The sequence below is a fragment of the Aplysia californica genome, unplaced genomic scaffold (assembly GCF_000002075.1).
Source record: "Aplysia californica isolate F4 #8 unplaced genomic scaffold, AplCal3.0 scaffold00066, whole genome shotgun sequence".
In the NCBI taxonomy this organism is placed as follows: Eukaryota; Metazoa; Mollusca; class Gastropoda; order Aplysiida; family Aplysiidae; genus Aplysia; species Aplysia californica.
Window position 1 is genome coordinate 582,867 of NW_004797336.1, and position 15,578 is coordinate 598,444.

Here is a 15,578-nt window from a genome sequence, read left to right on the forward strand (position 1 = left end):
TGGCAAAAAAACGTGTTTTCTCGATTTTTCTTGAAAGTTAACTATGCCTTTACTTTTAATCTTTTTTCGTTACACACTTTAACGTGTGTCAGCGAAAAAGCCGTCAAATATTTTGGGTTTGTACTTTACAAATGTGTTTTATACGATGCCTAGTCTCAGTGATGTGCAACGTCATGAAGCTCTTGCCATGCTGAGAGCTAATGCGACGGTCTCTGCTCTCGCTAGAGCTTTCAATGTGATGAGAGATACTACCCAAAAGCTAAGGATACACTTCAAAGCAAGTGGTTCGGTAGGTGATACTCCAAGGTCTGGTCGTCCTCGTGTCACTAATGTTGTTGAAGACAATCGGATCAGAGTTCCACACTAGCGGGATCGGTTTCAAACAGCTTCTAAAACTGTCAGAGATTGGCCTGGGCATAGACCAATCAGCCGCTTCACCGTTCGTCGACGCTTGAAAGCCCACGGAATCGTTGCCCGACACCCAGCTCGACGCACTCGTCTCCTCCAAAGACACCGTCATGCCAGACTCAACTGGGCACGTCTGCACCGGCGATGGCTAAACCGCCAGTGGAGTAGAGTGATATTTTCTCACGAGTCCAGATTTCTTTTGGATCGGCACGAAGGAAGGCAGAAAGTCTACCAGACATGTCATGAACATTATTAATTTACCTCAGTGTGTCAGTGCCTTTGCTGACAAACGTAGCATTATGGTATGGGAATCCATAACCAGTACTGATAAATTCTGTCTAGTTATTATCGACGGTAATCTGACTGCCCAGAGATACATCAATGACGTTCTCCATCTACACCTTCTGCCGTTTCTGGCTCGCCACAGGAACAACTTGCGTTCCAGCAGGACATTGCACCAGCACACCGTGCCTTTGTTACCCAGAGATTCTTACAACAAAAACGACGTATATGTTATAAAACCGTTGCCAGTATTATCCCCAGATTTAAACGTGATTGAGCACCTCTGGGAAAAGATGGACAAGGAAATTTGCACCCTTTGGCCACCCCCAACAACAATCCCACAACTGCAGCAATCATTAATGGATGCTTGGAATAATATTCCCCAGCAATCTATCCAAAGACATGTGCAATCTATGAAGCGAAGATGCACTAGTCATCAATACTGGTCGGAGTTACACCCGTTACTAATTCTGGGATTTTGGGCATTCGAATCGGTGTTAATAATTTCTAATAAAAGGTGTGCTTTCGATCGTTTTTCTTACTTTTTTTGTCTGCAGTTATTGAAAAAAATGGCAAGCTTTTCAAAATCCATTGGCAATACGGAATTACTACGGTAAAGAATGGAAATAATGCACAGAACGTAGGGTGCCCACTTTCTTTTGCTCGTCAGTATAGTTACTCCCCCCTCAATTGTGTTTAATTTGACAAAGAAAAACAAAAATATTCGACTTGAGTCGATTCAATCAGGCATTCAGCTTTATCAGGCCAGATAAAGTAAGCAGACCCTGCAGGACCAATGATTATCACACAGAGATTTTCCCAAAGGACGCAGGCCCTGTGGGCATTACTAACCTGTTGTCCTGAGGGACTGGAGTCTGCAGCTGTGGCTAGCTGTGGACTGGAGGAAGAATAGGTGTAGAGCTGCGCCGTCATACCCGCAGGAGCCTGAGGAAAGAGAAAGACCAAATCTTTCAACAAATTAAAAAAATGTCTAAACAAATTTTTTTTAACTGTCCACAGATGAACAAGTACGAGACTCATTATTACGAAGCAAATTTAAATACCAACTGCTTGGTGTAAGACTCCGCCATACGCTATTTTGAACAGTGATGTACAATGAAGCTATGATAGAAGCTTTGACAAACCATGAAATTGAAAGAAAGTACACTTTTCTCAAGCCACAAAGTTCAAGTGTTGCATTTGTCCAACACACCGTTCAAAGATAAAAATGGCACTGTACTCAGTTTACTGTGACTCACATTATATTGTTTTGAATTTAATTGACCACCATAGTCAATATAACTTTCAAAAAGAAATTACAAAGAGCCTTATGACCTGACCTTAATTAAATCATGAAAAGAAGAAACAATATATACTTTTTGAAACCAAAACAAATGACATTAATAGCGCTAAAAACATAGATTTTCCAAATACATTATTGAAATCATGTTTCTTCTTTCGATAAGGCTCATATCAAGCAAAAACTCCTGTCAACAGTCTATAATAAGTGTAAAACTAAGAACTTAAAGGCATATAAAATAGAATTAATACATTTACAAACATTTCCATTTTTTCCTGAATATATATGAATGAGTCACGGACATAGACAAAGGTAAATGAAAACATTCGGTCAACAACTAAATACAGAAAAAGAAAACAAAATCTTTTATAAATTCATCATTTTGCAGTGTCAGAACTTTAAAGAAAAACTAAAGCAAACTGAAGAAGAGGATGCAGCGTTTCACTCTGACTATTTCACCGAATGGCACATTTGAACAAATGGCTTGAAGAGGAAACAATTCAAAAGGCAAGCCAACAACAGACCATGATGTAAATGAGGAAAGCACACACAGATGCAAGATCCTCTGAAAACAAAGGTCTGCCGAAAACAACATAAAAACCACCAGCTGCACGTTCCAGGATAAGAAAATTAAAGGAGTGCACATTCTTGTTTCTAATTATGACAATCTATGTGCAGGTGAGGGAGTCATACTTCATGCTGGGATTATCAACTCTTTCTGGACATATCCCTGACATACTAATTATATTTCTAGACATTACTTCACAAGAATAACATCCTGAATGAGTAAGGAAAACTCAAAATCATGCACAACTCATCATGATAGCATTAGAGTCAGTTGGGTTTTTTTAGCATCTTGCCAGATGGAGCTAAAAAGGGGAGACAATGACAACACACAACAAGCATATCAAACTGAAACACACAACTACTACAGAACAGTCTACCGCCAAACTTTAAAAAAAAAAAAAGTAAATACAACCTTTGAACAAAAATATCTGCACATTAACTCAACTGAACTTCAAATGCAAACACAGAGCAAAATTAAAGGCCAAAAAAATCTTGCAAAACTAAAAAAAAAATACAGACTAGTATTGTCAGAGGCACATCTTACTTTATGGACAGAAAGTAACTGCAACTTTTGAAAATTCCTTCCAAAGACTAAAAGATGTGAAAAAGTGACTTAAATTAACCGTTTTAAGAGAGAAAAAAATAATTCAAAGGTACAACTCATAACCAGCCATGCGAATCTTGAGAAGTGAATGAAAGGCATTTAAATTCGAAATAACAAAGAGCAGGGCTCCAGCGATGTGACATTACAGAATTTCTATGAGGTCCAACTCAAACATTACTAGTTGCAGTTCTAGCTTTCTTTTGATGTATAACCTAGGAATGTGCACATGTATGTCTTCGCTTCCAAGACAAAGATTTCTTTACACATGGCATCTAAGACCTACATGATAGAGAGTGGGCTCCATACTAGAAAATTTCATCAATTTTCTTTAAAATAATGCATTAAAATTCTAGTTCCTGGTCATGAATGCCAAGAAGTCAATGCTCCGACAACACTGAGAGAAAACGACAAACAACGAAAAGGACAATAGCACATTGAGAGTGCCTTTCACGTGGTGTGACGTCCAGGAGTGCAGGGCAAGCATCACAGAGCTACAACATCCAGGGTGGTTGCTCCAAGCCATGTGGATTGGCTGCACGGAGACATTTACACAGACCAGCACACAGGGCTCAACTTGTCCACAACCGCACATTCTTGGCTTACTTCACATATTTATTATAACAACAAATAAACATTTAAGGTTTTATGATATGGCTCCAAATTGTCTCAATAAACTTTACATTTCTTTTGAGGATTAAAAATAAGTCTAGTTTGTATCACTACATTAAAAGGGAACAGATCAAAAACACTACAATTATCAAAGCTAGATTCTTTAATGACGTAATTGGTCAAACTGAGTCAATATGTAAATCATGTTATCAAGCTGTTGTGTTAAATTTTCAATAAGCTGGCAAACGTGCAGGCGTACATGTTAACTACCAAAAAAGCTTTAATCAGTTGGGAAAGGTTTTAAAAAAGATGCAGGTGATTCTTTTTATTAGCTTAAAGGGTAATATTCATAAAGAGAACTTTGAAATATCCCAGTCTATAAGCTAAATCTGAGCTGTGTCAATGACCCCTGACCCCTAACCCCATGCAGGTTCTCCCTGTCTCCGCGCAGCAATCCACTGGGTGCACGAGGCATACGACGGCCAACCCTGAACTTACAGTGTGGTACTTCTGCAAAGAGTCGCGTGACTGATAAGAAGAGCGCGGGTGTGTGGGGGTCGAGCGTCCACTAGCAGGTGGAGAGGCTGACCGCTCGTAACCCCCACGCCACCGGCCTGGCAACGTATCCAGGCTACCACTGCCTACCCGGATTTCCAGCTCATCCGCCCGTTGTTCCGTGCTCTCCTTTTCCTCCTGTATTAACCTGAAAATGAAGACGGTGAAAAAATTACTATCTTTTTGGCAATTATATTTCTACATGAAGATAAACAAAATTAATTTCTACCTATACTACGTTCTTTTATGGGAAACATTCTGTGTGTGTGTGTGGGGGGGACCTCTAATATTTCCTTTACATCCAATTCTTCCATGTGGGACAATTTTACCATTAGAAAACTAAACATGATTTTAAACAACCACTCTCGGCAAAAATGACCATACCACATCAATCAACAGAAAATGAGACGTAATCAAAGTCAATTTTGCATCTCTTTTATTTTAACCGCGAAAACCTTACAAAAAGTACGACAAAGACGTACCCTGCACAGAGTCAGCAAAAAGAGCTGTATTTCACCAGAAATAGATGAAGACAACAACAAAAACACTGAAAAGGACTAGAAAGAGCAAACCAGACAAAACACCCCATCAGCTACAACATGGGAAGTTTATTAGCCAATGTGCCCCCCACCTGATTTCATTGTTGATTGCATCCAACTGTTCCTGCAGCATAATGGCAAGTGTCTGAGCCCCCGTGTGACCCGAGGGGGAAAGGAGGTCAACACCGCCAAAAAGAGACTCGCTGTCATCTGTGCCTTCCGTATCGCTGGCGTCAAAGGCGTGAGCAACGTTGGCCAGCACGTGAGCCTGCTGCAGTTTTTCCCACTCCTGCTCATTCAGAGTGTTCACCTGGATGGCAAAGACAAGAAAAAAACAATTATTGAATGCCCTTAACAACTATTGCAGAGAACACGAAAAAGTGAAAGCATACCAAAAGATTTTGTACCCAAGTGTAAAGAGAGAATACAAAGTAAGTGTGAAAGCTAGTTTAACTCGTGCCGGCAAATAATGAACAATGGGGTATGTTCGCCTCTTCACACTGAACAGCTGAACTAAGACAAAGGGAAAATCACTCTTCTTACATCCTTCCTGCTACCATAGGAGCTAAGCCATGAAATAAATGAGTATATATATGCCCCATGATAATCTTCTCACCTTGGTGGGGTCATCGTTGAGAGCCTGCTCCCTGCCCCGCTGGTGTCTTCGAGATACATTGTCCTCAAAGGCATAGCCCGCCCTGAAAATACAGACATCAAATTATGATCACAGAGGACTTACACAGATTTCATAACCATCAAAGAAGTATGGGTTGATACAAGTTGAACATCTCTATCAACATATCACAGTAAACTGAGGAGATGGCACCAACAGATCAAGCTTACAGCTGAGCACAAAACACTAGCTTTGAAAAGGAAAAGGCAGCAAATAGAGCGCAGTGTACAAAACACAGGCAGAATAGTTCTAAACACACTAGAGATAAGACAACAACCAAGAAAAGCTCACTTTATATGTTTTCACTTATTCATGACAGTGGTTGCGATGCTGACGAGTATGACGATGACACTACGTAAGTCAAAATCTTACTTTACAGACTGTACAGGGCGCAATGACAAACAACACATTGTACCTCATCAACTGTTCCATCTGCATACGCAACGTCTCAACTTCTTTCCGGTACCGAAGTAAGTCATCATTGATCCTTTCCTGCAAAACAGAATGAAACACGGTCAAATTCTCACAACCGGAACATTTTATATTTCATATGAAACAATAAAGACTCTTGCAATATCACAGCCTTCTGTAGACTTGCAGCATAGCATGAAAGATCAATGACAATGACAATGACAATGACAAATAGCAAGTGATACCAAAATTTATCAAAGTTTCTATTGTGGTGGTGTGGTGGTGTGGAATATCTGAAGGATGGATGGATTCAGATTGAAAGACCTAAGTTTCCTCAGAAAGTACAGCCTCTGATTTACCTTTTTAACGATATTGTTTACTTGGTTTTGCCAGGAAATTCATTGTCGATTGTAAGACCAAGATAGTTGTATGAATCCGTGATTTCAATTGTTTCTTGTTCAATTACGAGGGGTGGGATTGTTGGTTTTTCGCTTCTAAAATCAAAAATCATTTCCTTTGTTTTGAGAGGTTCACTCTTAGAAAATTTGAATTGCACCATTTAAAAAACATACATATTTCTTCGAAATACTCTTTTTCATCATGGTTTATTAATCCAATAATAGCAGAGTCATCTGCACACTTAATTAAGCATGTTGTTTTATGTATACTTCTATGATCGATGGTATATATTGTATACAAAACTGGTGACAAAACACACCCCTGAGGGCCGTCGGTGTTACAAAGAATTGTGTCAGATTTTGTGTCGTTTAGCTTCACATATTGTGATCTGCCTGTCAAAAATTCCAGGACCCATACTGCGATATTATGACTAACTCTCAGACTCAGAAGTTTTTCAATGACAATATGTGGTTGAATTGTATTAAATGCTGAGGAAAAATCAACAAAACGTTCCCTCGTATACTTTTAGATGTTAAAATGTGTTTCAGTATAGAGTCACAAAAAACAAGTATAGCATCTTCTACGTTCCTCTCTAGTTTCTAGATTTCCATGAACACAACCTAGAATATTTAAGAGGATCAATTTTTCAAGGCACTTGAAAGCAATGGATGTAAGAGTGACTGGTCTTAAATAGTGATTGAGGAACATAGGGGCTGTCCTGTGCTGTGAATGTGGTATCTGACCTCGGAGCAAGGTTAATGACCAAGCTTGCAACACAAAGCCAGCCTGGCAAAGTACCTTTCATTGAGAGTAAATGTTTTTTTCTGCAGGTGGAGAGTTTGAAAAAGTAAACATCAGGAGGACAACTTTCAAACTTTTAAATGACATTCCCTCACTTATGTCTCAAGCACCTGATTTTCGGTTCCCCCATAAAGTCTTCCAATTATGTCTGAGCCTGACACCTAAAGTCAGCCATTGCGTATTTTCTTTTGACAGAAAGAAAAGAAACCGGTTCACAAAAAGACACCAGCACTCAAAAATCGGGATGTCACCTTCTCTTGCTGCGTGTCCTCCAGCAGTTTGGTGATGCGCTGCAGCTCGGCCGTCAGCTGGTTCTTCTCCTCCAGCGCCGTCATGCGCTCTTTGAGGTGCAGCTGCAGACGCTCGTTCGACTCGGTGAGCAGCCGGTCCACCGTGGACGACAAACGTACATTGTGCTCCTCATTCATCTTCTCTCGCTGACGGGACTGGAAAAGTGAAACACCAGAAATAGAATAATGTCATAGAGATATGACTAAAATGAAACATAAATTTCTAAAAAGGCCAGAAGTTCAATCTATAAATTAACATCTGACAAAAAGGGAAACACCAGAAACAGAAAAATGTCTCAATGATTGGGCTAAGACGTAACTTAAAAAAAAAAAAGCTAAAAGTTCAACTGTAAAAACAATATCTACCTTACAAAAAGAATGAGAAGGAAAAAGACATCTAACACCATGCTACATACAAAACTATCACATCTTGATCTGATCAGTTCCCCTGCTGATGTATATTATGATGGTAAGCAACAGGGTAGTGTTGTCCCAACAGCCCATTGTAGTGTTGGGCTCAGAGTAATAGATCATATTTTCGCCAAGCTTAGGACATATGTTAGAGATAGAGGGGAAGAGATCAAAAGCCTTTTCACTCACTCTCAGCAACTCTGATTCCTTGTCGTGCAAGGACTGCTCCAGGTTGTGAATCCTCTCTTCTGTAGAGCCATGACGTTCTTCAGCCTGGGAATAAAAGACAAGACACATTATAAATACAATTACTCATTAGTCTTATTTACTAGAATGCACAGTCATCGCATATTCTCATTCCAAAGACACAGTTGGAAACAATAAAGTCATGAATATATTTTTCTTTAATATTCTTTTAACTATAACCTGTCTTTTATTATTTCATACTTAGAAATTGTAAAGACTTCACCTATAAGCGTGATGTATCTATTTGCTTAAGGTTTGAATCTGAGAAGTAACTCATTTTGTCAGCATGCTTTACAAAAGACCGGTTATTGTGTTGATGTACTTCTCATTATTCACAAACAAACAAACAATTTTAGACGTTACCTGGTTGAGCGCCTCCAGTCGCTGCTGTAGTTCAGCCTCAATGGACGGCATAGCCTCCACCTTCTTGAGGCTCTGTGCCAGCTTCTGCTCCAAGTGCTCCACCTTCTCCTGCAGAGAGCGGTTCTTGTCCTCTGCCTGCAGCACACAACAAACACAACAGGGCACATCATCATTACAGTTTGTATTGACAATACAGTCAAAACTGTCAAAAACAGTATCTATTCCGTAGTCAAGGAAAAAAGTGGTCGTCTTATAAAACAGTGTCATTATAATGTAAAAAAAATAGTACAAAAGAGAGGAAATGGAAAGTCGTCGTTTGAACAGGTGATTATCTTACCAATGTGGTTATTAGAGTAGGTTCCACTGTAATAATAGAATACAAACAGCATATGCATAATGCATATCCCCACTCGACAGCAAACTCTATACCCTTTACGATCTATATTATTACACAGCAGAGCCCAAACACTCAGAAACATTCTCAACTTCCTGTTAAGCAAGCAACTGATTAAACACTCAAACACTAACAAACTGAAAATATCTTTCTGTTCTCCCTTTGCTCTTCATAACAATAGGTATTCTTTGGTTAAAAGGGTATATATCTCACTCCCCACATACAACCCATATAAAACTGAAGAAATCATACAAGTAAAAAATACAGCCCACTAACCATAACTACTACTATTTGTTAGGTAGCATGGTGAAATCAGGCGCCCCGTCAAAATAACTAAATCCGAGAAACTGGCATTTTTCCACCAGTTTGGAAATTTTTATAGAATTTTTATTTTTTGGCTCAACCTCTCTTAGGTCCAAATAAAAACACATTTCCAAGTGAATTGTACTTGAAAACATTGTTTAAAGACACAGAATATTTCAGTTTTCAGTTTTCAGAGACTCTTTAGCTATTGGAGCTACCAAATTATGGCGGCTATTTTCTCTCTAATTTCACCACTGAAACCAGGTTACCTCACTTCATTCAATTGCAAATATTTTGAATTCTATTCCAGATAAACGGATATTTATTTCATTGAAAGCAAAGCAAAAAATTAACTTTCAGATGATACCAATAACTCCACATGCCCCAAAAATTTACGAGCGCCTGATTCCACCGCGTCGTGACTCATTAAATAACCATTACTTCATCAAAATCAACTTTCTACCTTTAATATCTACTATAATTAAACGCATCTTTGTTGCTTTACACTTCACATAAAACTCCTCCATAGGAAAAAATAATCACTATTGTCAACCACACATCAGATACAGCTCCAAATAAAAGGGTAACTTTCGAAAATGGGAAAAATAAAAGACATTTAATTAAAAGCTCAAAATAGAGTCAGGGGTACATATTCAGTTCTCAACATCATAAAATATAATATTTTACCAGGGAGAAACAAGCTAGGATTTCCACATTACAAGCTTCAACATGAAGCTGGAGGATTTAAAAAAAATTTTTGGTGTGTGTGTGTGGGTGTGTGTGTGTGTTGTGGGTGGTTTTGGGGGGGGGGGGGGGGGGCACCCACACACTACAAAATAATGTGGGCAACAAATAAACAGAAGCTGTTGCCTTAACCTGCTCTGGGACAGGAACCTTTTTCTTTTGACAAACAAATCTTGGAATTTCATTTCAGCGACATCTGTTTATGTGCACATTAACCCTCGGACCCCCAAACTGACACCACACTATGTGCTGGTCTTCTGCCAAACTTTTTTGACAACCAGCAATAAACTATTGACAAAAATAAAAAGGTCAACAATCAAGAGGGAGTTCAGAAAACAAATTTGATTCTGCTCCCCTAAAAGTTCTGCTGACTGAAACAAATACTAGAGGACACAGACCAAAGAGTCACAAAAGGTAAGAATTAAAAGCAAAACACACACAAAAAAAAGAAAATAATAATCATGGAAAAACCAAAATAACTTTCTTGAAAATGCTGCCAAACCAAACCAAGATTCCAACATAGAAACTATTATGATTTGAAATATAAAAGTCAAAAGCAAATAATAACCATATACAAAAAACAATAATCAATACTGCTGAAAACCAACTTAATTCCCTCTAGAACTCAATAATGTTTGAAAACTGACCTCTTTTTAAAAAATGGGAAGAAAAGCACCCAATAAAACAACCAACAAAGGAACGAGAAGCAAAAGAAGAGCGTGCCAGAAGCCATCTCTGAGCTCATGGCTCAACGTGAGCAGATCACCTGCAGCAGCACATCCCTGGGTACAGCCTGTGATTTAGTTTTAGTAAGAGTTTTACGGCACTTGCAACACCATTACGTCATACTAGTGCCAAAAATTAGAAGTGTTACTAGAGTGCAACATACAAAGAAAAAAAGGAGAGACAAGGACAATAGATAGTAAAGAAGGAGAAAACCACACAAGAGCACCCGCCAACCACCCACACAGCCTGTGAGCATAACAGCACAGATGACATGATTTGCTTGGAGTCAAGAGGGCAGACGAAGACACAGCCTACAGCCAAGTCAGTCAACACAGCAACAAACCACATCTCACTCACAACTATTGACTTGTATTCCTAGACCGCGCATTATCATAGCGGCTGCTCTTTGCTCTCTTTAAAAACTTTGCTGCAAAGTGCGCCCACATCATTACACCCAGATGAAAGGCAAAACACCTGTCTGGTAGTCAAGTGAGCATGGCACCTTTCCCCCTCTGGCCCTTCTTTTGGCTTAAACTGGATCAAATGCTGGGCTCCATAGTGAACCAGAAATACATCAAAGTGATGGTATAGGATATTATAACACAAGGCTGTGCACATAGCACATTTCGGCCAACATTTATGGTGAAAAGAAGAAGAGAGAGCAGACCACACCATAACCCCCCCCCCCCCTAACATTCTAAACTATCAGATATACATAAGAAAACGTTCACAGACAAGATAGTTGCTACATTCATCATTTTTAGCCAGTGAGCGAATGTTTTTTTTCAGCAGTAGTTAATGGTGACTACAAACATAAATGACAGCATTAAAATACGAACATATCGAACAATATCGGCTCTGAAAAGAAGCAGAAGAAGTAGACCAGACAAGAGATCCAACCATCCATACACTCGGTTCTAGATCGCTCAATTCTTTTTTCCAATACTTGAAGTCATTTTCAACGGCTGACCAGACCATCAATGATTTATTTATAGAGGCACCAGCCATCCATGTCCAGGTGCTGTTTTAGCCTCATTTCAACGGTTGATCTCACTCAAAATGTACAATCTGGCAAAGCAAAATCCAAATGACAATCAACTCACTAACCTTGACACTGGAAAACTGAACCGGTCTATAGATTTTTATATCCTTGACATATTCCAGATCACACATTGTTCGTGAATTTTTTACTTAAACATTTTTCTTATTAATGAAACCATCATGAAAGACAGAAAGGTGAATACATAAAAACACACTTTTTTCTTACATTTCTCAGGTTTGAACAGTTTACGAGTTAAGATCTGCACAAAACTAAGACAAGCCACATCAAAAGACAGACAGGCAGACCATGAAGAGTAGACAAGATGACCACAGAGTAAAGACAAAGCTGGAAAAAAAAAGTCTGTAAACTTTCAAGCACAGCCCTGGTCATCAGGCTACTACTCACACTGCGTATGTTGCTCTCCTTTGACTGCACTTCTGCCTCCAGCTTGTCATTGAGGTCGTGCACAGAGGTGGACTCGCGCTGGGCGTTGAGGTATCGCTTTTCCAGAGTGGCAATACGCTCCTCCTGGTCTTCCTTCTGCGCTTGGGACTGAAAGTTTTTTTAAAGAAAGAGCTAGTGTGAAAACTTTTCAAAGAAAGAACAGGGGAGTTAATTTATTTTTAAAAAGGGCTAGTGTCAAAATTTTTCTAAGAAAGGGCTACTGTTTTCATGACACCCGTCCATCATTTTCAAAACACAGAACATCACACATCAAATCAGTCTCTGAACACAAAACATCACACAACTCGTCAGTTTAAAATCACAAAGACTAGTTTTTTCTTTAAAACCTCGAAATATAGATTGATGGGTCACATCCTACAAGACGCAAGTCACTCTCACAACACATAATATCAGGCAGTTTCAACATTAAAAAACACACCAGATTCACCACAATATACATCAGTTACTTTCCCGACACAAAACATCAGTCAATTCCAATTCTACAAACACAAGTCATTTTCAATACACAAAGCATTGCTCCACACTCACACTGATCAGTCTCATTACAAAGAACATCAGCCATTTTCAACAAATAAATCAATTTCATCTAAAACATCAACGAGTGTCGTTACATTGCCCTGAGAGACACCAGATAAGTGGGTATAACTTCTTAACCTTTTGAGCCCTAAACTCCTGATGATACCGTGCCCCTCTGCCTGAGCTTCTGAGCGACACATTACTAACATTCAGGTGATCGTCAGAATCACATTCCATATTCCACTCATGGTAGTCCTCGTCATTACAAGCATCTAATTCAGAAACATCTTCAAAACAATTAGTGACATCCTATGCATTATACACTGTTTCCCGCACCTGTTTTGTCCTAGGCAGGCCAGTTTGGGGATAGGGTATCGCTCACCCCTGTACCGAAGGCTAGGAAGGCATACGTACCTCTCGTAGATCTCTCTGCAGCTTGTTGACAGCGTCCTGAGCCTTGGCAAGTTCCTTCTGACAGGAAGCGTAGCTCTCTTCCATCTCAGTGTTCTTGTTGTTGACCTCCAGTAGCTTGGTGCGCGTCGAGGTCAGCTCAGAGTTCTGCTTCTCCACCGTCTCCTGGAGCTCTATCACACGGCCCATGTCAGAGTCTGGCTCTATTGACCCATTGGAGAGTCGTTGCTGTGAAGTGGACAGTGATAGACTAAAGTTTTACGTGATAAGTGGACAGTGATGGACTTATGATTTACGTGAAAAGTGGGGACAGTGGCATTTACATGAAAAGTGGAGTGACAAGAGTTGAGATTCACGTGAAAAGTAGACAGTGATAGACTTGAGATTGACATGATAAGTGGACAGTGACAGACTTTTGTAAAAAGTAAACATTCATAGAGTTGAGACTTACATGAAATCAAAAATCACTAAACAATAATCCCTTTACCCAACATATGGTATAATAAATGGTTACATTCTAAATTTGGTGGAACGGAGCACCCAGTAACTTCAACATAGCAAAAAAACAAAAGGCTGCCCAGACATATTTACACTTTACACTGTTTTAAATTAATTCCTTTATAAGCAAAATAAACTTAATTTATTTTTTGAAATGGAAAATTCTGTTATAAGACCACATTCAGACTGTGCCACTGAAGCAAAATTTTTAAAAATATATAAATGTATGGTTACTATGTCAGTCAAGACAGAGACAACAGATATTACCTTAAATGTCAGAATATGAATAGTGCAAACCTAACATCAACAAACGACACTTTGCAAAGGTCACCATCGGCCCATATGTAGGCACCGATTCAACAACAATCAATTACTGTAGAACCTATCTTACCCCCAGTATTAGATACAAATCCACATACTAGCATCTAACAGCTACCAGTATTTAGTCAATTAAAAACAAACCATGTATGTATATCTCTGCATTTACAGCATAAAAAGAGCTCCGCATTCAAAATGAGCTACATTTCGATTCACACCAAATTAAACTCTGACAAATCTAAACACAACATTCATGGAGTCATAAAGATGTCTCCTACTTTAAGATGGGAAAGTTATCTAGTCACAACGATATTCAATAAAATGAGAGATAATTCATTAATTTATCACATGTTTATCCCAACCTCCGTCCTTCAATCTTTTCACTCATCAAAAGGGTTTTACAAAAGAATCTGAGCTTACCTTAAGTATAGTGGGTCCAGAGGTCGATTCTCCATCTGCCTGGTTGAGAGACTCGGGACGGTTGGATTTGATGTCCTCTGTGCTGCCACTGGAGTGACGGGACTTGGTGGCCTGCTCACGGAATGTAAACAACTGCGGAGAAACGGAGACATTTCAGTGGGGTTTTTTGTTTTAGTAAGAGTTTTACGGCACTTGCAACACAATAGGGTCATATAAGAGACGAAGACTAAAGGTGTTACAAGATAGTAACAAACACAAAAAAGAAGGAGGGGAGATAGAGACGATACATTTTTTTATAGGAAAGAAGGTGCAAACCACACCTGAGCACCCGCCAACCACTCACACATTTTAGTTTTAATAAAAGTTTTACGGCAATTGCAGCATAATAAAGTCATATAAGGAGTAGACAAAAACCTTTGATGTTTATTCATTTTAAACCCTACAAATTAAAAAATATATAACAGAGAGACAAGGCAATATAGAAGAAGAACCTACCAATGGCACCCTCCAACCATCCGCTAATAGCGGTGTCTTCTCACCACCATGTAAGAAAGATGTGATATATTATCATGAGGGTTATAAAAAGAAGATCCAAAAACCCACAGTTCAACAGATTTTAAAGAATAATGCATATGAAGGCCAAAGATTAGACGTTTTACTAGAGAGTAACATATAAAGAAAAGAAAAAAGAGATAAGGATGACTGATGTTTTTTGTTTGTTTTAGTAGAGGTTTTACGGTTCTCGCAACTGCACAAGGTCATATGAGCGCCAAGGGGTGGATGTCAACAGAGAAGTCCCTACAGGGAATCAGACTTACTCTGCTCACCTCACTAGCCTCAACAGCACAAAGTCTGCACCCCGGAAAGAGCGGGTCACAAGAGTGACAAACATACAAAAGAAGTCGAGGACAATGACGATAGTAAGGATTAGGAAAGAAAAAGCAGCAGTTCCCTGTTGTAGTTCAGGCACAGTTAAGGGCATGACATTGTTTGATCCACCCATTTACAATTCTACTGTGCACTAGAACGAGAAATGTCCCCCCTTTGGGAATGGCCTAAAGACACTTCAGTCAGTGGCACCGCCCCAGAGGGGGGGTGACTGATGTTTTTTTGTTTTTTTATAGTAGGGGGTTTTACGGCGCTCGCAACAGCATAAGGTCATATGAGCGCGCGGGACACACCTAATACTTTTAGTTGGTAGGAAATTTTGAATTTTGCCCAGGTGGCGGCTAAAGCCTACTCTTATCGATTTTAGACCACCAGGGGATCTTTAACGTGCGCAA

At 39.4% G+C, this 15,578-nt stretch overlaps 1 protein-coding gene across 1 annotated transcript in view; it reads right to left on the reverse strand.

The window, feature by feature from the left end:
* LOC101848338 (liprin-alpha-1) overlaps positions 1 to 15,578 on the reverse strand; it is a gene marked incomplete in the record, with an annotated part of 88,793 nt that overhangs the window by 22,565 nt on the left and 50,650 nt on the right. Inside the window, 11 exon segments of the mRNA XM_013079852.2 lie at positions 1,543 to 1,635; positions 4,269 to 4,473; positions 4,957 to 5,174; positions 5,481 to 5,562; positions 5,953 to 6,029; positions 7,400 to 7,594; positions 8,039 to 8,122; positions 8,459 to 8,593; positions 12,073 to 12,219; positions 13,063 to 13,287; positions 14,296 to 14,427. Of these exon segments, the coding sequence (XP_012935306.1) occupies positions 1,543 to 1,635; positions 4,269 to 4,473; positions 4,957 to 5,174; positions 5,481 to 5,562; positions 5,953 to 6,029; positions 7,400 to 7,594; positions 8,039 to 8,122; positions 8,459 to 8,593; positions 12,073 to 12,219; positions 13,063 to 13,287; positions 14,296 to 14,427 (1,593 nt within the window).